Genomic DNA, 23,777 nt, shown 5'->3' on the forward strand with positions numbered 1-23,777 from the left:
ATTATTCGAACATACAATGCTTTACCACAAATGCCTATTGAGGCAGAGGATGTGGCATCATTTCAAAGGGAATTGGATGTTTGAAAAAGAAGATAGAAGGACAAAGGGGAAAGGGAATGGGAATGGAGCAGATAGCTCCTATTGGAGAGCTAGTTCTTGCATAGGCATGATGTGCTGAATGGTCTCCTTCAGTACTGAAGGAGATTAAGGGTTACGGAACCAAGGCGGGTAGATGGAGTTAAGATACAGATCAGCCCTGATCGAATTGAATGGCGGAACATGTTCGAGGGGCTGAATGGCCTCCTCCTGCTCCTCTGTTCCTATATTCCTACTGCACATTCTAATGATTCCTAACATCTGGCAGGGTTACTAGATGTCTAGACAGGATGTGGCAGGAAGGGAAAGTGTGAAATCAATCCTCCAGTGTATCAGATTCTCAAGAGTATTAAAACAAGGAGCAGTGGTTAAAATTCAGACCCAGGCCCACCAACTGTGCAGCCCTGTTCCTTATGAGGTAAACAATCAAAAGAATTGCAACAATTTTTCTCACACAACGAATGTCCACACATAAGGCTGAATAAACACAAGAGAAAGATTAAGCAAAGCCAGGTTTTATTGCAACATAGTCCTGCATAGTGATATACATCTTTGATACTCCATTGGAGCTCTCCTTACAAAAATACCGAGCCAATATTCACTTTAAAATATATTTATAATTCCATAAAGTTTAGGCATTGTTTGGATAACTACATAATAAAAGTTCATAACATCAGATCTAGAAAATAAAGTTTCAATACTTTGGCGTTACCAACAAAAAAATCTGAACCACTCCGACTATTCTGCTGCACCAGTTATGTTAATGAGTCACTGAGAACATGTTGTACAATTTTGATCGAACAGGAACTCCTACCTGACTGGTCGACTGACTGAAGACTGATTTTGTTTCAATGGTCAGTACCACACCTTATAACACACCCTGCTTCACCACATCTACCCTACATTATCACATATACCCTACATTATCACGTATACCCTACATTATCACGTATACCCTACATTTACCTACACTTTAATGCGTCCTACATCATAACAGATCACGTCAAATATACCACACCTTATAGCACATATATTCTTCATTACACCTTTTGCTACAACATACACCCAAACCTTATGGCATATTTGATGCTGTATATAACTATATGTTGTAATGTTATTATATAACCTACCCTATTCACCCTACTTTACCACACATATCCAATATAATACCGCACCTTGTGCTATCACATCACCTACATTAATTCACACCCATGTTATATATTATCTATATTATACCACACAACCTATACTATCATTGTCCTCACGTTAACACATACGCACCATGTTAGGATACACACCCTACTTTATCATTTGTCCTGGACCCTAATTCCCACCCACAGCAGTACAATTTCTATTAGTGGGAAATGTGTTTGCACCAACCTTCTCTAATATCCTTCTCTCTTTCAGGACCAGGAGCAGAGAATTAATGTTGGAGCCCATTGGATAGAGTAATATTCCATAGAGAAAGGAATAGAAGAATATGCTGACAGGGTGAGATGAAGTAGGGTGGGAGGAGGCTCGTGTGGAGCACAAACACCAGCATAGACCAGTTGGGCCAAATGGCCTGTTTCTGTTCAGTAAATTCTATGCAATTCTATGGCTAGCAGAGGTGTGTCTCTTGAACATCGCAAGTCACCATTTCCAGCTTACCTTCAGCTCAGCTAATGCTGGTGGTGGGAGGAGACGCTTAGATAGAATCTGGATTGTTCTCTTCCCTGCTGATCAATTTCCTTAAACTTGAGCTGAGAACGTCAACACTCTATAAACCAAAAATCTATCCTCTTCAAAGGTGGGGCAGAATTTTGGGAGAAAATACTTCTCAGCAAACAAAAAGGAAGTGACCACTGTTCGGGTGCCCACGGCAACCTGCAGAATCCTCCCAAAGCAGACTGGGCAAAACCCAATGCAAGTAGACTTAAAGAAGAGAACATTCTTCCACTTGTGGGGGAGTCCAAAACTAGGGACCATAAATATAAGATCGTCACTAATAAATCCAATAGGGAATTCAGGAGACATTTCTTTACCCAGAGAGTGGTGAGAATGTGGAACTCGCTACCACAGGGAGTGGTTGAGGCGAATAGTATAGATGCATTTAAGGAGAAGCTAGATAAACACATGAAGGAGAAAGGAATAGAAGGATATGCTGATAGGGTTAGATGAAGAGGGGTGGGAGGAGGGTCGTGTGGAGCATAAACACCGGCATGGACCAGTTGGGCCAAGATGCCTGTTTCTGTGCTGTAGACTCGATGTAAATGTATTTAATATATTCATTCACGCAGGGGAAAGATGGCATTATTGCTCTCTGCCAAAAGCTGGACTGACCAGCACAATTTTCACTCAACCATTGGGAACCCAACAGGATGCCCTAATAAACTGAAAATAATACACATCACTGCCTTCTTTATTTTGTGCTACATCCTAAACCAACACACGTATGTAGTGGAGACACAGCATAAAATGCAGAATCAGGTCGTGGCAATGAGAAAACATCACTCAAAACATAATACTGCACTTTTTCACACTCACAGGCACACAAGCACAATCTCAACTTGCAGTAAAGGAATACTACATTATCCCGCACGGTGCAGCACTATAAGCATCAAATGGAAGCTACCTCTCCAACTGAAAATGATAAGAATACACACTGGTCCTAAATTCAGGAAGTTCTGCAAAATGAGCAGGGTGTGCTATTGAGAAGTACTGACCTTTCTGTACATCTTAGCCTGTGAGGTTAGAGAAATCCTAGCAGAATTATTGGAGTTTACCTTCCCATTTAAAGGGTACTGTCACCATCTTGAGGACTTTTCAACCAGACTATGCCCCTTGAAGAGCCAGGAGCAGCTTGTTCAGAAACCTCAGCTGATAGTCCCTCTTATTAGGCCACTGGAATAAGTTAGCATAGCCACAGATTCGCTCAGTTGCTGTACTAACCTGAGTGACCTGTTATTCTTCTTGTCACAGGATTGCAGTGCTCTTCATGGTAAAGTCCTCTAACGCTCCCTTTTCGACCATCACCCCAAATCTGGTAATTGCGCGATTTTCATAAACTCAGCACGCTCATTTTATTTTTTTAAATCTCAATATTTTTCATAATTTGCCATTGCAATTTGGGTGGAGAAACCTTTTTCATAGAGAGGGGAAAAAAATCAATCAAAACACACTGAAGTATAAGTACTTCTGGTTTGGCAAAGCTGATCAAAAGGGTCGGGCAAAAAAGAAGTAGAGACAAAAGACCTGCCCCTTTAAGGGAGACGGTCAATGCAGACGTATCCTTAGTCAGGGTTCCAAACAATAAACTTTCACCTGTCCGCTTTCTTTAAGGAGTTGAAGGCCTCATCTGTAAAGTCCATAGATGTTTCAATCAGGGAAGTGAAGCAGGCAGGACTCTGTAAATAAGATGGGGAAGGGAAACCTCACGGAAAAACTGCTAACTGACCCTGACTGCCAAACTTTTCTTTTTTGTACTGACTAGTTGCCTTTCCTTTTTAATGCCACCCTTGATAAGTTTCCCTGTGTCCAGAACAAAACGTGGCAGGGGGGCTGCGTAAAAAAAATGCGAAACCGTCCAACAAACGATTACATTGCTATCAAGCTGACTGGCATATCTGACCCCCCCCATGCCTCCTCAAAAAGGTCGTGCACCCAACACAACTTCATTTCAACCTCTTAAAACGCCTCTTCCAGTCTGTAGGTTGAAGGGCACAAGAGGTAGGGTTGCCAACCCTCCAGGATTGGCCTGGAGTCTCCAGGAATTGAAGATTAATCTCCAGGACACTGCTGCGAACAACACCCGGGAGAAAAATCATACCGGCATTAAAAATCATTGCGTGTTTTTTCCATTTTCTTTGAACACTTCTGATTATTAGTTATAAAAATATCGGAGATGGGGTGAAAAAAAGCGCGTTTGACTGACAGTCAAGATTCATCCAATCGATTAATGAAGAGTCATGTTGCTCTCCAATTGGCCGTGGGAAGGCGGGCGCTGTGAGGATGGACGTGTCAGGCGACCAATGGCGGGAGTATGGGGGGCGGGGCAGTGGGAGGTCATGTGATGAAAGCTCCAGGAATCCATCCAACCAGAGTTGGCAGCCCCTAACAAGAGGTTAAATACAGTTCGGCCAAAAAAAACCTTCCCCCTGCTATACCTTGAAAAGTGCAAGAATGTAGTAAAATGGTTTACTTAGATTTAACAATGACTTCCTGGGGCATATAATACAGGCAAGGGCTTTGGGTTGCTTAGCGATGAGCAAGAAGTCAATCATCAGTCAGCCTGTTAGCATTACTGGTGTCAAACAACAGCCTGTAGAACAGCAAATAAACCAACGTGCACAGGTCTGTGATAAAGACACAGTTTAAAATGCAGAATCAGGCTATGGTAATGAGAGAAACAGCACTGAAATCAGAGGTGCTTGTGTAAACTCAAAGGTACACGAGCATAATCTCAATGCGCAATAATACACAGATATATATATATATATATGAATAAAAAATATGTTGATAGGTTAGTACCTCCCTTTATCTGCAAGATTAACTCCTCACTCAGTCCGGTAATTATCATTTGTCTATCAAAACTGTCGGCTCATTGAATTACTGATGAATCATTTTTCATAGAACAAATTGCATATCACACACAAACAAATAAAGGAAAAAAAATAAACCCAGAAATGTAAAATAGGCTGCAAAATACAATTGCTGATATCTAGATACTTTCTGCTACGGTGAGCGGCTTCAACAGTTTTAAGTGAAGTTGGAGTCTAGTCGCAAAGTCTGCTCCTTTGTTATCCTGCGGCCTATGTTTATATTGTTCTATCTACACTCCTAACACATGCACATGAGGTACTGAAAAAGGCAAGGACCTGCATAGCATGAAGTCACAGCACCGGCACAATGTCATCCCAATGCTGCTAGCAGCATGTGGCATCCCGAGTGGAAGTTTAATAGTCTTGTCATACAGTATCACTTTATTGAAAGAACTACATTTGTGTAAAGCCGGCGACCCCTAACGATCTTTAATGGATAAAAAGCACAGGAATAAACACCACAAATCTTTTGTAAGTCTCAAATGATTACCCGCTAAAAATAGAAAACACTTTCGTGCAATTTTCATGCCAGCTCCTCTTGATTATGTTAACCAGACTATTGTGTTCAGTACCTCCTGGGACACCAAAAACTAAAAGAATATTTGCGTATGCAACACAGTTTCTGCAGAAGCAACAGGGACAATTCGATTAACCGTATCCACATATATGATCTGTGCTGTTCAGTTCAATCCTGGAGTCCCATTTTCTGCTGTTTCCTGGTCCACACCCCACCACCCCTCCACTCAATGCTGGTAAATAAACTGCACCTAATGCAGACACACTTTGACTGTACTTCAACCAGCTCAGCCATTTACAAGAACAAGGGGCAAGCATAGAATGGACTGAGCCCAAGATTCACATCTTGATGCTTCAAGCAAAAGAAGATTATCCTTAGAAAAATTTTGGACGCCTCAGTGTAACCATTTGGTTTGGTTGACTTAGGCTGCTGTATGTTGCTAAAAAAAAATATGATTATTAATTTGGTTTTTAAAAATATCAACTGCCCTGCATTTCTGGTTCCCCGCCAATCAGTCACCACCAAGGAAACTCCCCCTTCCCTATCCTTCCCCTCCCCTGTCTGTAGCGATTAACAAGATTGTCCAATTGTTCCTTCGCTCCTCAATCATGGCGTACACTACTCGCTGTAATAAATTAAGAAAATCAAAGCAAATCCTTGGTGTTCTGCTCGCAGAGTTAGCAGTTGGAATAGGGGACTGTTTCTTTGCTGCTGCCAACTTCGATGATGTATGAATGATTCGATGTAGGCTAAGGATAAGCAGCAAAGAGGGAGTAAAGAATCAATGGAGCCTGATACTCTGCAGTTAACAGGACAATATGACCGAGTACAGTGCGACTAAGTGGGATTTGCTGCTTGGACCAAGCTCCTTGCCATCCTTCAAGACCACATCGAGACACATCTCTTTAGCCGCTTTTCCCCCAGGTAGGTAAGAAAAATGATAGCTTTACTTAAAAGGGAAAATAAAAGCGTGCGCAATGTTTTACGATCTGACCATGGCTATGTACAAGGAGGCTAACACCGTTGGAAGTCTGAGCCACTGTGAGTTAAACACAGCCCGTGCAGAATAAACTACAGGGACGCTAGCAGTAATAATTATACATATACAGGCGATTACTTCTTCACATTCTGCAGTCATTGTCAGGGAATCCTTGCTTCTTTTTTTTTTGCCATATCTGGGTTGAATCTGAATACACAGAAGCTCCTCTCCATTTACCATTTCATCGTGCTCGCAAAGGTGGCCTCTAGATTTTTCTGCGGAGCGCGTGGCTTGGCTTTGCATGAATAAATATGTTGCATTGTACTTGTCCTTCAGCAACAAACCCCCCCCCCAAGATATTCTTGACCTTTTCCTTGTGTGGCGATGATAAGATTTACTGCTTCTCTTCGTGGTTGGCATAGATGCCAGCTTCCCAGCGTAGAGCCATGGCGCTCTTTCGGCGGGTCACCCTGGTAGCCTCAAGGACCTGGAAGAGTCGCAAACCCCAAGAGAAGTGAGCGAAAAGGAAAAGAAGAAAAAGAAATCAAAGATCATCAAAGGTTTTGAAATGAAAATCTCTTTCTTCAAAGTGAACTCCCGTATCATGCTAACAGGTTACTCTACCTGCCCTGTGCAACTTCCTTATTAAGACCTTACTCTTCGAAAGGTGCATACCCCCTAAAACTACACCGTAAATAATCTTCCCGGAATAATTTTTCCTGATCATTTGGTAGAGCTAAAACGGAAAACAGAACGCTAGGAATCCAAAATAAAAACAGAAAAGTACTGGAAACTGCAGGCCCATTAGCACCTGAAAGAGAGATGGGTTAGTAGTTTAGGTGTGATCCTCTGTCATGACAGTTTAAACATTAATCTTTCAGGTGCTGACTAATCTGCTGTGCTTTTCCTGTTTTTTTTTCCACATTGTTCCTTTGCCACCTAACAAACTGTTCAACCGAATAAACTGAACAGATTTGTGACATTACCAGTGAAACAGCTCACTAAGATCTGGAGGGGTGGGGACATAAATTTAACAATCTAAATTCATATATCAATTCAGATTTAGATTCTTGTGGTAACTCTTGGATTATTCACATATATTTTTAAACTGTGTTCTCTAGCGTGCGAAATCCAAACTCTGTTACAATACCATTTTTTTTGTTATCGCGAGTGGATAGTTTTAAAAATGCTTGATTTGGGCACAGTAATTGACTTCTACTGACAGATTAGGGAACTAATTAGTGGATTTAACAGCAATAACGAACAAGTGGACCAACTGCAATGTTGTCATTACCTTGGCAGTGACTGGTTGAGCTCTCAACTTGACCTTATTTCAATACAGATTAAAGCCTCCTTACCCCATTTTTTTTGGCCTCATTTCCAACTCGTGAGCACAATGTTCTAAATGAGGAACTGGGTAGCCATTCACATTCCAAATCTTTGCTGTTAGTCACTCAACTGGGAGAGTCACTTTGAGAAGGAAGTGGCCATAAATAAAAAGGTAGAAACTACAGCTTACCTAGGCTGGAATGATTCAACCTCCATGTTGAAACTGTGTTCTAGACTTCCTCTTGTGAGCAGTTCCGGTGCAGAAGAGGGAGTCTGGAGCAGAAGAGGGAGTCTGGAGCGTGTAGTCTCAACATGGACACTTTACTCTTTTAAATCACGACACATATAAGCAAAATTCATTGGAATAAAACACACTGAATTATTAAATTGCTAACAAGACAGTGCCTCTGAGAATATTTATCAGTCTGGTGGAATAATTTCACTGAATGAGGAGGGCCAAAGAATTCAATAGAGGCCTGAGATTGCATGTTCCACACAACTGAATGTCGATCACTAGTGAATTGACTGGACAGGTGCGGCATTATGATTGATAAACAATTAAAAACATCTCACACACACTTTCAAGCCTGTCCAAATTCTTGTCACATTCAGTTATTTGGAGGCAATATTTTGAATGCATTTTTTAAACAGAGGCACTCTTTCGTAAAGCACGAGGTGTCGTCAAATGGTATGTCAAGTATAGCCGACACTGGATATCATGTTCAAGCCCAGCCTAGGTAAACCAAGAGAGAATGTGCATCATTTATTTCTTATTAAAAAAACAGTAGTTTATGAGATGGAGCACTTGGGGGTACAAATCCACAGCACCAGCCTACAACAAACATGGAACAAGCTACTTCATTTCAAGTAACTGTAGCTCCTTTTGACCACTAGCCACCTTCTTACCTTGTGCTGACTGTGACTCTGATAGTGAGTATCCACTCTGATCGCCACACGGTAAATAGAGCAATACTTGGCAGGCGAAAGTAAGAAAGAATTTGCATTGATTTGGTACCTTATTAATGTCCTCAGGTTGTCCTAAGGCACTTCAAAGCCAATATATTTAATTTTCAGTGTTGTTCTTCAGGAAAAAAAATAGCTCCTTCTCCAAGTTTGAAATATGATAAATAAATTGGGGGAAAAACATGCTGACAATTGTTTTTTTGTTGCCTTTTTTGGGGGGGATTTATAATAAGGAATGTCAGTGCAATTCCAGCATCAAAGACTCCCAGGACAGGTATTACATGGGCCAGATTTAGAGTAAAGCTATTCCGAGAGTAAATTTCCCTTTCCTATGTTCTAAAGCTCTTAGCCCTTGCACCAACAATATGCTTTAAGTCCAGCTTCAGTTTTTAGGCAAGGGTATTACAGGTTATGGAATTGAGGCGGGAAATGGAGTTAAGATACAGATCAGCCATGGATAACGGAACAGGCTTGATGGGCTGAATGGCCTCTTCCTGTTCCGATGTTCCTTAGAAAAAGCACCCCATACTGCACTTGTGCGACATTTCCCATTATCCCATATCTTTATGGCCTTTCTGTCTTGAAATGTGTGTCAAATTAAGGGGACATTTGTGTTGTGGGCCCTTAACTACTAGGAACTAGCTTGAGCCCCGCTCTAAACCCATATCCCATACGTTATAGCCTGCAGAGAGACAGGAGAATCATCCTCACGGATCTGACTGAATTCCATCCAATAAATGAAAGGTCAGAGTGGTGAGCTGGTGTGCTACCTTGACCCCCTCTGTTGTTCCATTTTAACCATGTAGGGCTAAAAATTCGGTATCGCCGCGCCAGGTCTTTAGTGCCCGAAATTTAGCGCTGGGCCGGATTCCCCTAGCGCCCGCCTGAAATTCAGTAGCGCCGCCCCAAGACGGAGGCGGGCGCTATTGGAGGGTTTGGCCGCCTCGTTTGGGGCGAAGAATGTCAGTTTCCGGCGCCCAGCTGCCGCTGCGGCAACCGATGCGGTGCGGCAGGCTGGGGTACTGCAGGCCTCCTCCTTCTCTTAAGGAGGAGCTGCCTGCAGCCGTGAGATCGCCGCTGGATTCCCCCGTCAAATGAGCCCGGCACCATGGAGAAGTGCCGGGCTCGCGGGAGTCACACACCAATGCCGCGGGGGGGTGGTGCAGGAGTCCGGGGAGGGAGGTCCGGCCAGGCGGCCGCCGGGAAAGCGGCCGGCCGCCCCTCCACCTTTATGCGCCGGCCTCTCGGAGCTGTAAGGCACCGTTTTGCAAACGCTGTTTGCGGCCGCGACGGGCGAGGCGGCCGTAACTGAATTTGGCCATCGGGACGGATTACCATTGGAACCGGGGTGCTGCGCACACCGATGACGTCATCGGGGCCGGCGCAGCGCTACCGGCTAATGCTGATGTTAGGGACCAACTCAATTTCGGGCGCTAAAAAACTTCCGGCGCAAACCACTTTATAGCCAATAAGTGGGCGCAAACGCGACTGAATTTCTAGGCCGTAGTTTCTCTCAGTCTACTTGCATAACACATCATTCCTCCACCATGAGGTCTGGCATGTGACCGTTTTCCAAGTCTCTGCCACTATTGCTCTTTAAGTGATAGGAACATAGGAACAGGAGGAGGCCATTCAGCCCCTCGAGCTTGTCCCACCATTCAATTAGATCATGGCTGATCTGTGTCTCAACTCCATTGACCCACCTTGGTTCTGTAACCCTTATTACCCCTTGCCTAACAAAAATCTATCAATCTCAGTTTTGACATTTTCAACTGACCCCCAGCCTCAACAGCTTTTTGGGGGAGAGAGTTCCAGATTTCCACTCCCCTTTGTGTGAAGAAGTGCTTCCTGACATCACCCCTGAATGGCCCGGCTCTAATGTTAAGGTTCTGCCCCCTTGTTCTGGACTCTCCCACCGGAGGAAAGAGTTTCTCTCTCTCTACCCCATCAAATCCTTGAATCATCTGAAACATCTCAATTAGATCACCCCTTAATATTCTACACTCCAGGGAATACAAGCCTAGTCTATGCAACCTGTCCTCATAATTTAACCCTTTTAGCCCCGGTTTAATGGTGAGTGTGAAGCAATGCTACTGTAAACTGCTAAAATACAGCACCTTACCATATGGAGGACACAGCAGATACTTTCAGTATCACAGTAATTCAAAGTATTAGCACTCAGGTCGCTTAGTGCTGGCTGTGGATTTTGCCAGGATGTCAAAAAAATGCATTGACAATGCAGCACAGAACTGGACATAGCCACAAGATACTAAGATTTTGTACCCCAAGTTTGTTTGATGGTAATTAATACACATAACTTCTCAACCTTGTAATTCGCTGCTGCTAATATCGTTACGTTTATGGAGTACAGCGCAGGGTCACAGGAGTATACGTAGAATAACCCACATGCAACAGATCAGTGAACATCTCGCCATTGCTGTCTGAACAAGTCGCTCTGGGGGTTATTCTCGAGACTCCTACGGCCTGGGAGAGATGATTCTGTTGTTAATGAGGCGCACAAGTCAGGAAGCAGATGGAATGTCAGCTCGTTAAGTGTTGCCTTGGCACTGCCTCAGCTGCCAGCGATGGGCAGCCCCGCCACCATACTTGGACATGAGGCGGTGTTATCAAAAATGATGGAGATCGATTAGGCGAGTTAAAAAGGAAGCAGAGAGAGAGTGCAACGGTTACAGAGATTCGTAACCAGTGAAAGACCGTTGTGGATCAACTAATCAATACTTGAACTGTTGCCTTTTGCAAACTCACTTTCCCGGGTTTCCCCATCTGTGGTGAAGCTGATTACTCCATCTGTGCCACGTAAAATAGTGCAACATTACAATAGCAGAAAGTCTTACAGCTTCCTCCTTTACTTTAAGTGGAGAACACATGCATATTCAACTAAACTTTAGAAAAACATTTCCCCCCCCCACAGATTTGCTCTCAAACCTCCTCATGATGGGGATAAAATAACTACAGAAGATATGCACAGTACATTTCTGTCAGGTTTGCTATAGTCTAGTTGTTACTTTTATTCTTTCTCAGTTCTCTCTCCTGCAGTCACTACATCTGTTTGGTCAGTAGGGGGCTCCAATAGACTTCTGCATCGGCCTCTCAATTCAAAAAGAAATCACTTGCATTTCTATAGCGCCTTTCACGACCTCAGGACATTCCAAAGCACTTCACAGCCAATGAAGTACTTTTTGAAGTGTAGTCACTGTTGTGATGTAGGGAAATGCGGCAGCCAATTTGCGCACAGCAAGCTCCCACAAACAGCAATGTGATAATTTTTTTTCTTTGTTCAGTCACGGGATGCGGGCGTTGCTGGCAAAGCCAGCATTTATTGCCCATCCCTAATTGCCCTCGAGAAGGTGGTGGTGAGCCACCTTCTTGAACCGCTGCAGTCCGTGAGGTGTTTTCCTAGTGGTTTGATATAACTGAGTGGCTTGCTAGGCCATTTCAGAGGGCAGTTAAGAGTCAACCACAGTGCTGATAATCTGCTTTTAGTGATGTTGGTTGAGGGATATTAGCCAGATCTCCCCTGCTCTTCTTCAAAATACTATCATGAGATCTTTTGCATCCACCTGAGAGAGCAGATGGCACCTCCGACAGTGCAGCACTCACTTAGTACTGCACTGGAGTGTCAGTCTAGATTTTGTGCTCTAGTTTAAACTTTACTTGGTCCCTAGTCTCACATTTATTTATTCTTTCATTTACATTTTGCCAATTTTTTTAACCTGTATCTTATTTTCTCCCACAAAGGCTTCACACCACTCTCTTGGCTTGGATGACAGGCACATGACCTTTATTCCAAAGAAACTCCTGATTCCGCTGCTGTGGGACTTCAGGTGCCTTAACTTCCTGGGAGGCAATGTGGTGGTGGGGGGGGTGGCTGGGCTCAGTGTGTTGGCTCTCCGGCGGCACATCTGAGGTTCGTAACTTGCTCTTAGGAAATTGTCTAGGTTAGCCTGCGAACAAACACTAACCATGTGGTACAGCTAGGGTTGCCAACTCTGGTTGGACGTATTCCTGGAGGTTTCATCACATGACCTCCCGCCTCCAACTGCCCCACCCCCACGCTCCCGCCATTGGTTGGCTGACATGTCCATCTTCATGATAACCCGCCTTCCCCACGGCCAATCGGAAAGCGAACAGACTCTTCGTTACCCGATTGGATGATTCTTGACTGTCAATCAAACAGCCTTTTTCTCCCCCATGTCCAATATTTTATAACTAGTAAACAAAAGTGTCCTAAGAAAATGTTTTTAAAAACACACAATTATTTTTTAATTGCGCCGATGGTTTTTCTCCCGGCTGTTGCTTGCAGCAGTGTCTGGGAGAGCAGTCTTCAATTCCTGGAGACTCCAGGGCAATCCTGGAGGGTTGGCAACCCTGGGCACCGTACACTGGGCGTGCCAGTGTGGTATGACAACACACCATCATGTTAAAAGAGATTTAGTAAACACTTAAATGGTAAAAATTATTCATTACGAACTGTATAATTGTAGTTTGTGATAGAAACACTGGGAATTGGTGAAGCACAGTTGAGGACTTAGAAGTTGCAAAACTGGGTTATGAGCAGTATTTGAGATTGTGCGATTCCCTTGAAACCTGTACCTTTTATTTTATATATAATATTCACAGAAGACTTACCAAAGCATCTTCAAAACAAAAAGTTGTTGAGAAGATAGTAGTGGAGGATCCATGGAATGTAGGGTTGCCAACCCTCCAGGAATCCCCTGGAGCCTCCAGGAATCAACCTCCTGGACACTGTTGCAAGCAACCCAGGAGAAAAATCATAGGAGCATTAAAAAATTGTGTGTTCTGTTTAAAAGATATTCTTTGAACACTTTATTTATTAGCTTTAAAAATATTGGAGATGGAGGAATAAAGACTTCTACTGGGCAGGACAGTTGGAGGGAGGAGGTCACATGACAAAACCTCCAGGAACACATCCAACCAGAGTTGGCAACCCTAACGGAATGGATAGGCCACCATTTTACCATGGCCACCTCAAGTCAGTGACAAGATGTAACACTGATTCCTATTAAGCCAAGGATATAACACACTTTTATTTTGCACTTTAGTACTGAACTATCGAGTCTTTTGTCAAAAAAACAAATACTGTAGTTGCAAGTACGTTTCAAAGATTAAAGACACATGAGCTTCAGAAACCAGCACAGACCACAAGTATGAAAATGCAATGCTTGACAGCCTTCGAAAGCCCTAAAACATGTTAAAAGTCTCGAACACAATCGCAATCATCTTTGATTTTAAATCATCTTTCTTCTACCACACCCTCCCCCATTATTGACCTTTTTATTCTTTCTTATTGAGGTTTATTATCACTGTTACTGGTGGTTTCCTTATCGATACTGTTCTTATTGCTGCAACAGTTTTGTGCCATGTGAAAGAAAAATTATGAGGTTGGCAAGATAGAGGGGACGTACTGGGAAGTTAAACGCATGGGGGGAGAAATTGGGTGAGTAGCGCCACTTGTTAGCACCTAAAGAGGCAGGCAGTGGCTGTAGCGCCACTGGCTGCGCCTCCCGCAATATTGAGTTGGGGCGATAATGGTGGCATTAGCCTTTTGCGCTGCGCCGCCACCGATGACGTCATCGGTGTGCGCAGTGCCCCATTTGCGCCCCGTTCGCGATATTTGGTAGCGAACGCCGCAGTTGCGCCGTTCGCTACCCGCGCCCGGTTCACAGGGCCTTACTGTGCAGGCAGCGGCGCAAGTTAAGGTGGAGGTGCGGGGCGGCCGCCTGCCAGCACCTCCGTCCCCGGCCTCCTAACCCCCTCCCCGCGGCATTGCTGGCTGTTTCCCGAGAGCCCGGCACTTCTCCTTGGTGCCGGGCTCGTTTGCCGGCACTCGCGAGCGGGGATCGCGCTGTTGCAGGCCCCTCCCCCTTAACAATGGGAGGAAGGCCTGCAGTACCGCAGCGTGCCGTGTCGCAGCGTGTGGCGCTGCGGCACGTTGTGCAGCGATATTCAGTTTCAGCGCCCTAAGAGGGACGTGGAGCGCCTCGAGCCTCGCCCCGTGTCCCTCGAGGGGCAGTGAAACTGAATATCTGACGATCGCTGAAGCCTCGAACGCTGCGCTAAATCCTGCGCTCAGGCGACTTTTGCGCCACTTTGGCGCCCCAACCCAATTTCTAGGCCATGGTCTCTTCCTGTAACAGGAGGAGAAGGTTTTATAGAATCATAGAATCATACAGCACAGAAGGAGGCCATTTGGCCCTTCGTGCCTGTGTTGGTTCTTTGAAAGAGCTATCCAATTAGTCCCACTCCGCTGCTCTTTCCCCATAGCCCTACAATTTTTTTTCCATTTCAAGTGCTTATCCAATTCCCTTTTAAATTTACTGTTGAACCTGCTTCCACCGCCCTTTCAGGCAGTGCATTCCAGATCATAACAAATCGCTGTGTAAAAGCATTCTCCTCATCTCCTCTCTGGTTCTTTTGCTAATTACCATAAATCCGTGTCCTCTGGTTACTCTTCTGCAAGAAGATACAGTTTCTCTCTATCACTCGATCAAAAACCCTCATAATTTGGATCTCCTCGATTAAATCTCCCCTTCACCTTCTCCGCTCGAAGGAGAACAATCCCAGCTTCTCCAGTCTCTCCACGTAACTGAAGGCCCTCATCCCTGGTACCATTCTGGTCAATCTCCCCTTAACCTCCTCTGCTCGAAGGAGAACAATCCCAGCTTCTCCAGTCTCTCCACGTAACTGAAGGCCCTCATTCCTGGTACCATTTTAGTAAATCACCTTTGCTATTGAAAAATAATAAACTCTCCTTTATCAGGTTACAGCAGTGCTTTATATATATATAATTAGCAAAGTGTAAGCAAACAGACCTTGGTGTATTAGTTATGTGGCAAAATGATGTTCATTTTAATTTGTTTTACTGTTATAATTTAACTTAACGTTTTCCAGTGATTGTTTGCTACATAAATAAAACACAATGTAAAGTTGTTTCTGTTTGTGGTCATAAATCGGAGCTATGGGCTCATTTTCACCAAAATATTTGTCGATTCAAACTTGCTTCAACAATACTTAGCTGGTCTTCAGCGATTCCCATCAAGAGTTTGAGTAATCGTTGCACCTCTCAACAAGTATGAGCACCGTGCAAACCCAGCACCTTTAACTAAAAAAGAAAGCACGGGGAAAAAAACCAAATGGCACCTGTTAGGGCATTGCAAGTCATGCGTCTACAAGGACCATGGTTAAGACAAACAAATCCAAACACACGCCCCTCTCCAGGATCCAGAGCAGAGGTGTAGTTCTGACTGGCACACAATTGCTTTTTGATATATAAATACCTACATATACATATATATATAAAAAAAAATCGCATCCAGGCCAGTTAAAAAAAACAGGTTGTTGGGGCAGAGAAGAAGCAACTTCTGTCTGAATCTTTTTTTGAATCTGATTTGTCACGCTGTTCGTCTAACATCCAGTATTGGATGAGCTGAAATTTCCTCCAGTTAAATATTGTGAAAACCGAAGCCATTGTGCTTCAGTCCCTGCCAGAAACTCCATTCCCTAGTCACTGTTTCCATCCCCCTCCCTGGCCACTGTCTGAGGCTGAACCGGACCATTCGCAACCTCAGCGTCCTATTTGACCCTGAGATGCCATATCCTTCCGACCCCATATCTGCTCCAGCGCCAAGACTGACTACTTCCACCTCCGTAACAAAGCCTGTCTCCGCCTCTGCCACAGCCCATCCGCTGAAACCATCATCCATGCCGTGGTTACCTCCAGACTCTACTATTCCAATACTCTCCTGGCTAGCTTCCCACCTACCACCCTCCATAAATTAAACTTAATCAAAACTCTGCTGCCCGTATTCTAACTCGCAGCAAGTGACGTTCACCCACCACACCTGTGCTCGCTGACCTACATTGGCACCCAGTCTGACAATCCCTTGATTTTAAAATTCTCATCCATGTGTTCAAATTCCTCCATGGCCTCGCCCCTCCCTATCTCTGTAACCTCCTTCAGACCTACAACTCTCCGAGATCTCTGCGCTGTTCCAAGTCTGGCCTCTTGCACACTCCGATTTACTTTGCTCCACCATTGGCGGCAATGCCTTCAGCTGCCTAGGATCTGGAATTCCATCACTAAACCTCTCTGCTTCTCTCCCCTCCTTTAAGTTGCCCCTTAAAACCTACCTCTTTGATCAAGCTTTTGGTCACATGTCCTAATATCTCTTTATGCTGTTCAGTACCTGAACTGAAAGGTTATACCTATCAGCAATCATTGAACAGACAGGGGCTCTTTTCTATAGAAAAGATAAGATTGACAGGTGACCTAATAGAGATCTTTAAGATTATGAAAGCATTTGATACGATAGTCGAATAGAAGATGTTTCCACTTGTGGGGGAGCCCAAAATACGGGGCCATAAATATAATAGTCACTAACAAATCCAATAGGGAATTCAGGAGAAACTTCTTTACCCAGAGAGTGGTGAGAATGTGGAACTCGCTATCTACCAGAGGGAGTGGTCGAGGCAAATAGCATAGATGCATTTAAGGGGAATCTAGATAAGTACATGAGGGAGAAAGGAATCGAAGTTTATGCTGATAGGGTGAGACGCAGTAGGGTGGGAGGAGTCTCGTGTGGAGCATAAACACTGGAATGGACCAATTGGGCCAAGTGGCCTGTTTCTGTGCTGTAAATTCTATGTGTAGTAATTCTATGTTGGAGGCACATTAAATTCTGCCCCAAAGACTTGAATCACCCAATTAGTCAACAGACTACACCTCTGCTCTCGTGAAATATATCAAAACATATGTTAACATGCAAGCCATACATGCTGATACAGGTGGTTGACAACAAGGAATTTACTGGGTACCTCTGAAGTGATCATGTTAGAGGATACAATAGTGGTGTACTGACAAAGAGGAAAAGGCATTGTTAGTGATCCCTCTAGTGACAAAAAATGCAAAAACATTATGAAACTTCTCCTGCGTTAGTACATTTATCGGAACTGAGTGAAATTATAGGCTCGAGGCAAGAAAGAGTTTACACAGAGGTTCATATAATAGGGTTTTTTTAAGGGTGTTTACAGGGTTATAAAATTTAGGTTGGGGAAGGGTTTTCAGGGAGGGTTGTGTCATGGGATTTGGGTGGTGGAGGGTTTTCAGGGAGGGTTATGTTACAGAGGTTGCTTTGGTGGGGTAGGGATTTACATGAGGGCCAATTTATGCTGTTGGGAAGGTTGGCCAGAAAGGGCCATGTTATGGGGGTTGGGAAGGGAAGACTTCTACAGGGAAGATCAGATTATGGAGTATGAGTGGAGAGGACTTCACAGGTAGGGTCATGCGATAGGATTTGGGTGGGGGATGTGTTTTACAGGGAAGGTTAATTATGGGGATATGGTGGGAGGGTCAGATTATGGAATGTGGATGGGAGGATGTTACTGCATTATCATTATTACCATATACAGCATTAGTTTCACTTCCAACATGCAAAGCTGGTTGAGAAACTCAAGAAGTGAAATTTCTACAAGGTTACAGCAATGGTTGTACCGTTGTGAAGCAATGCATTTATCATGCAGTACAGTATGAGGAGACACAAGCTGGAAATAGACAATGAGACACACTGAGTTGTTAGCTTATCCCTTGCAGAAGCACTTCTAAAACATGAATGGCAGAATGTTAACCTAGAAGCCATTAGCTGCCGTCCTCTATGCCATTTACAGCAAAGCAATTTGGGCCTTGTGTGAAAGTCTGTTCACAATTATCCGTGACAGTGGAATGTTTAGACATTCAGTTCGTGCTGTCACTAAACTCTTGGGCTTGAATGATGTAGCGCCCATTCTCCCTGCTCCCCAATCTGCTCTTCTCCCGAAGGTGCTGCCTCATGCTCGGATATGGTTCCCTGGGCACCAGCACCCCACCAGACCTCTCACAAGTAGCCGATCACCACCGGCTAAATGTGTGTCTTTAGCATCCCCGGCTCAGAAAGTTCTGACCTGGGAGCACCTAGGATGAAAGTTGGCCTCCAGGCGTCAGTCTGTGATGGTGAATGTCAGCGGGCCATTCATCCATGCAGTGGAGGTAGGGGGGGGATATCACAGCTGGGTCCGATTCTCTCCACGCCCAACATGCACACAGAAACAGCTGGAATCGCTGGACAGTGATCAGGAGCTAGCTGGCGTTGCCTTTTCCTCATCTAGGGCGCGGAGGGCAATTCCTAATTGGGCTGGTGGTAGGGATACCAACTCTGGCTGGACATATCCCTGGAGGTTTCATCACGACCGCCCTGCCTGGTCAAACAGCCTTTCTTCCCCATCTCTAATATTCTTATAATTAATAAATAAAGAAAATGAAAAAAACCCCACTTTTTTTTAAACGCCCCTATGGTTTTTCTCCTGGGTGCTGCTCCCAGCAGTGTCCTGGAGATTAATCTTCAATTCCTGGAGACTCCAGGCCAATCCTGGAGGGTTGGCAACCCTAGGTGCTGGTGGAAGGGGGGAATCACCATACATATCCATTTCCTATAATGTTATGAGGGTTAAAGTTGCGATGTTTGTAATCAAAGACTCTCGTTGCCCGTTTACATTTGCGTCTGTGAGGCCGTCTCACTCACTGCAATGCTGCAAACAGTGTGCACCGCAGATATGCCCAGCACCATTGGTAGGGGAGACATTGGTCAGGGAACACGGTGAGTGAACCTAGTCTAGTCTGCAATAGCCCTCTTCTTGCGTCAAAGGTGTTAAGGAACACTTTACATAGAATATTAGAATTTATAGCACAGATACAGGCCATTCGGCCTAACAGGTCCAAGTTCCACACGAGCCTCCTCCCACCCTATCTCATCTCATTCAATCAGAATAACCTTCTATTCCTTTCTCCCTCATGTGTTTCTCTAGCTTCCCCTTATATCTATGCTCTTCACCCCAACCACTCCCTGTGGTAGCGAGTTTCACATCCTCACCATTCTCTGGGTAAAGAAGTTTCTCTTGAATTCCTTATTGAATTTATTAGTGACTATCTTACATTTATGACCTCTAGTTTTGGACTCCCCCGCAAGTGGAAAAATCCACTCTACGTCGACCCTATCAAACCCCTTCATAATTTTTAAGACCTCTATCAGGTCAACTCTCAAGTCTTCTCTTTCCTAGAGAATGCTGAGGGGGGGGGGTGAGCTAATCCTTCCAAAGGCACTGGGGTTCATGGCAAATATCAGCATTTTCCTCACTGAAGGGACAATATAACCATCTTAACTTTCAGTATTGTTGGCACAAAACACAGCTGCTTACATTGGGCTCATCCCGTCTCTCTCGCCGTTTAACTTTCTGTATCTCGTAATCTTCCAGCAACGTCTCCATCAGACCTCTGGAACGAGCTTGTCCTGAGGCTTCCTGTTCCGCAGGCGTGGCCTCAGGCTGTGGAGAGGGTGCTGGGCCTTCGGTCGTGGGTGACACTGGGCTGGATTTCTCAATTTTTCCTGCAACGAGAAGAGCTCACTATAAATATCTGGCGTTCTTCGAATGCCTCATCCACACGCAACCAACATCAGGAAGAATAAACGATAAATGGGTGGAAGACCATTAAAATCTGACAGCCACGGGTGCCAGAGGATGCCAGCTTTTAGAATTCACTCTAAACCACCAAATTCTAGGTTGCGACCAATCGCTAATGTCTGAACAAAAATCATCGAAATATAGAATAGTAAAAATTTACGGCACAGAAGGAGGCCATTCAGCCCATTGTGTTTGTGCCGGCCAAAAAATGAGCTCTCCAGCCTAATCCCACTTTCCAGCTCTTGGTCTGTAGCCCTGTAGGTTACGGCACTTCAAGTGCATATCCAAGTACTTTTTAAATGATATGAAGGTATAGCCTCTGCTACCCTTTCAGGCAGTGAGTTCCAGACCCCCACCACCCTCTGGGTGAAAAAGTTCTCCTCAACTCCCCTCTAATCCTTCGACCAATTACTTCAAATCTATGCGCCTGGTTATTGACCTCTCTGTTAAGGTAAGATGAAGTTTTCAAAATGGTAAATCGTAAAAAATTGTGCTTGAGGTGCTGTCAATATAGGGAATGCATTGGGAGTGATTTTTTGAATCAGTTAGATCAAATCAAACTCAAAACTCAAATCAACTTTTATTGTCATTGTTAGTGCACAAGTGCAGTACAACGAAATGTAGGCTTGCGGCTCCCGAGAGTGTACATTTAGATGAAGACATTTAAACAAAATAAGAGTAAACTCAGTGCTCCCGCACTCCCAATGAGGCACAATACTCAAAGGGAGTACAGGTATTAGTCTGAAAGGTTATATTCTGTAGCCCTAGCTCTGACCTGTCCTCCCTCAGACCATGGCATTCCCATTGGAAGTGCAGGACTGCTGAATTTACTCCATAGAGCTGGGTTTGTTTTTCATAATGAGCCGTATCAAAAGAGGTAATTTTTTTTTTTACAATTTTATATACTTCATATATAGTAATGTTGCAAGTTTCAGGATCAGTGTGGTTTGTTGCTTATTGCTGTACAGTGTCAGCTGTGGCTCAGTGGGTAGCACTCGTGATCTGAGTCAGAAAGTTGTGGGTTCAAGTCCCACTCCAGAGACTTGAATACCAAATCTAGACTGACACTCCAGTGCAGTACTGAGGGAGTGCTGCACTGTCGGAGGTGTCGTCTTTTGGATGAGATTTTAAACTGAGGCCCCGTCTGCCCTCCCAAGTGGATGTAAAAGTTCCCATGGCGCTATTTTGAAGAAGAGCAGGGGAGTTCTCCCCAGTGTCCTGGCCAATATTTACCCCTCAACCACCATCACACAAACGGATGATCTGGTCATTTATCTCATTGCTGTTGGGGGAGCTTGGTGTGCACAAATTGGCTGCTGTGTTTCAGAAGAACATAAGAAATAGGAGCAGGGGTCGGCCATTCAGCCCCTCGAGCCTGTTCCGCCATTCAATAAGATCATGGCTGATCTTCGACCTCAACTCCACTTTCCTGCACTATCCCCATATCCCTTGCTACCCTTAATATCCAAAAATCTATCGATCTCTGTCTTGAATATACTCAACGACTGAGTCTCCACAGCCCTCTGGGGTAGAGAATTCCAAAGATTCACAACCCTCTGAGGGAAGAAATTTCTCCTCATCTCAGTCCTAAATGGCCGACCCCTTATTCTGAGACTGTGACCCCTGGTTCTAGACTCCCCAGCCAGGGGAGACATCCTCCCTCGATCTACCCTGTCAGGCCCTGTAAGAAATTTGCATGTTTCAATGAGATCACCTCTCATTCTTCTAAACTCTAGAGAATATAGGCCTAGTCCACTCAATCTCTCCTCATAGGACAATCTCCCCATCCCAGGAACCAGTCTGGTGAACCTTCATTGCACTCCCTCTATAGCAAGTATATCCTTCCTTAGGTAAGGAGACCAAAACTGCACATAGTACTCCAGGTGTGGTCTCACCAGGGCCCTATATAATTACAGTAAGACGCCTTTTACTCTTATACTCAAATCCTCTTGTAATAAAGGCTGGCTTAACGTTTGCTTTCCTAATTGCTTGCTGTACCTGCATGTTAACTTTCAGTGATTCGTCTACAAGGACACCCAGGTCCCTCTGAACACCGACATTTCCCAATCTCTCACCATTTAAAAAATACTCTGCTTTTCTATTTTCCTACCAAAGTGAATAACTTCACATTTCTCCACATTATATTCCTTTTGCCATGCTCTTACCCACTCACTTAGCCTGTCTATATCCCCTTGAAGCCTCTTTGCATCCTCCTCACAACTTACATTCCCACCCAGCTTTGTATCATCAGCAAACTTGGATATATTACATTTGGTCCCCTCAAACAAATCATTGATATAGATTGTGAATAGCGGAGGCCCAAGCACTGATCCTTGCGGTACCCCACTATTTACAGCCTGCCAACCCGAAAAAGACCCGTTTATTTCTACTCTCTATTTTCTGTCCGTTAACCAATCCTCAGTCCATGCTCTTATATTACCCCCAATCCCATGAGCCCTAATTTTGTTTAATAACCTCTTGTGTGGCACCTTATCGAATGCCTTCTGAAAATCTAAATATACCACATCGACTGGTTCCCCCTTATCTATTCTGCTAGTTATAACCTCAAAAAACTCTAACAGATTCGTCAAACACGATTTCCCTTTCATAAATCCGTGTTGACTCTGCCCAATCCTATTATTATTTTGTAAGTGCCCTGTTACCACGTCCTTAGTAATAGATTCTAGCATTTTCCCTACTACTGATGTCAGGCTAACTGGTCTGTAGTTCCCCATTTTCTCTCTCCCTCCTTTCTTAAATAGTGGGGTTACATTTGCTACCTTCCAATCTGCAGGAACCATTCTATGGAATTTTGGAAGATGACAACCAATGGATCCACTATCTCTGTAGCCACCTCTTTTAAAACTCTAGGATGTAGGCCATCAGGTCCAGGGGATTTATCAGCTTTCAGTCCCATTAATTTCTCCAGTACTATTTTTTTACTAATACTAATTTCTTTCAGTTCCTCATTCTCGCTAGATCCTTGGTTCTCTACTATTTCCGGAAGGTTTTTTACGTCTTCTTCTGTGAAGACAGGCACAAAGGCCGTGATTTTGTAAATAGATGCAGATTGGGGGCGGGTCAGGTGGTTTCCGGTTTCCAGGACCGCCCCCAACTACATCCGGCCCACCAACGTGATTTTACGCTGATTGACCTTGTTACGCCCACCCTGCAGGCTTGCCGGCCAAGTAAGAGGAAGCCAGTCAGATGACGTCATTTGATGATGTGTCATCTGCTGGTTTTCTTAAAGGGACCATGCACAATTTTTCTTTGACAGTTCATTTCTCAGTGTTTGACAGCATTGAGGTGCTGCAAGCATTGACATACACTGTACAAAGGTGAGTTCTTGCACCCAGGCTCTCCAGTGACTCCCTCCATAGGCTAGAACAGATGGCAGCTGCAGGTGAGGTTACAGAAGCAATCCGTCACTGGTGAGAGAGGTTCTCCCAATGAGGTGGGACTAGACATCGATTTCAAAATTTTTTACCTACAGAAAAGTGTAAATGCATTAAAAATGATTTTCCCAACATTTTCTTCCCTCTGAAACTCACAAGTGCACCATTGGATCCTTCACACCACTTCTGCAGCTGTCATCAAAGCAGAAACACTACAGCAGACTCACAACACGCCACACTTACCTGGCGTGGTGTCCGGACGTCGGGAACCCCGAGGCAGAAGCGGCAAAATTGAAAAAGAGCCTGTTAACTACTATCAAGTACCTGTTAACAGGAAGGTAAGTGGCTTTAATCCTCATCCCGCCGCTAGGTGTTGGGTCCATGCG

General features: G+C 44.4%; 1 protein-coding gene across 3 annotated transcripts in view; it reads right to left on the bottom strand.

The window, feature by feature from the left end:
* Positions 1-595: 595 nt before the first annotated feature.
* Positions 596-23,777, bottom strand: part of LOC147124789 (A-kinase anchor protein 2-like) — a 289,543-nt gene continuing 266,361 nt past the window's right edge. For all 3 annotated transcript variants that reach the window (XM_085993234.1, XM_085993216.1, XM_085993226.1), the window contains exons 3-4: positions 19,733-19,920; positions 596-6,659 (exon numbers count right to left, since the gene is read on the bottom strand). In XM_085993234.1, the coding sequence (XP_085849360.1) occupies positions 6,567-6,659; positions 19,733-19,920 (281 nt within the window). In that variant the 3' untranslated portion in view covers positions 596-6,566. The remainder of the gene's footprint in view (positions 6,660-19,732; positions 19,921-23,777) is intronic.

Source organism: Somniosus microcephalus, chromosome 1 (genome assembly GCF_052327205.1).
Source record: "Somniosus microcephalus isolate GS21.2 chromosome 1, FLI_Smic_1.0, whole genome shotgun sequence".
NCBI lineage: Eukaryota > Metazoa > Chordata > Chondrichthyes > Squaliformes > Somniosidae > Somniosus > Somniosus microcephalus.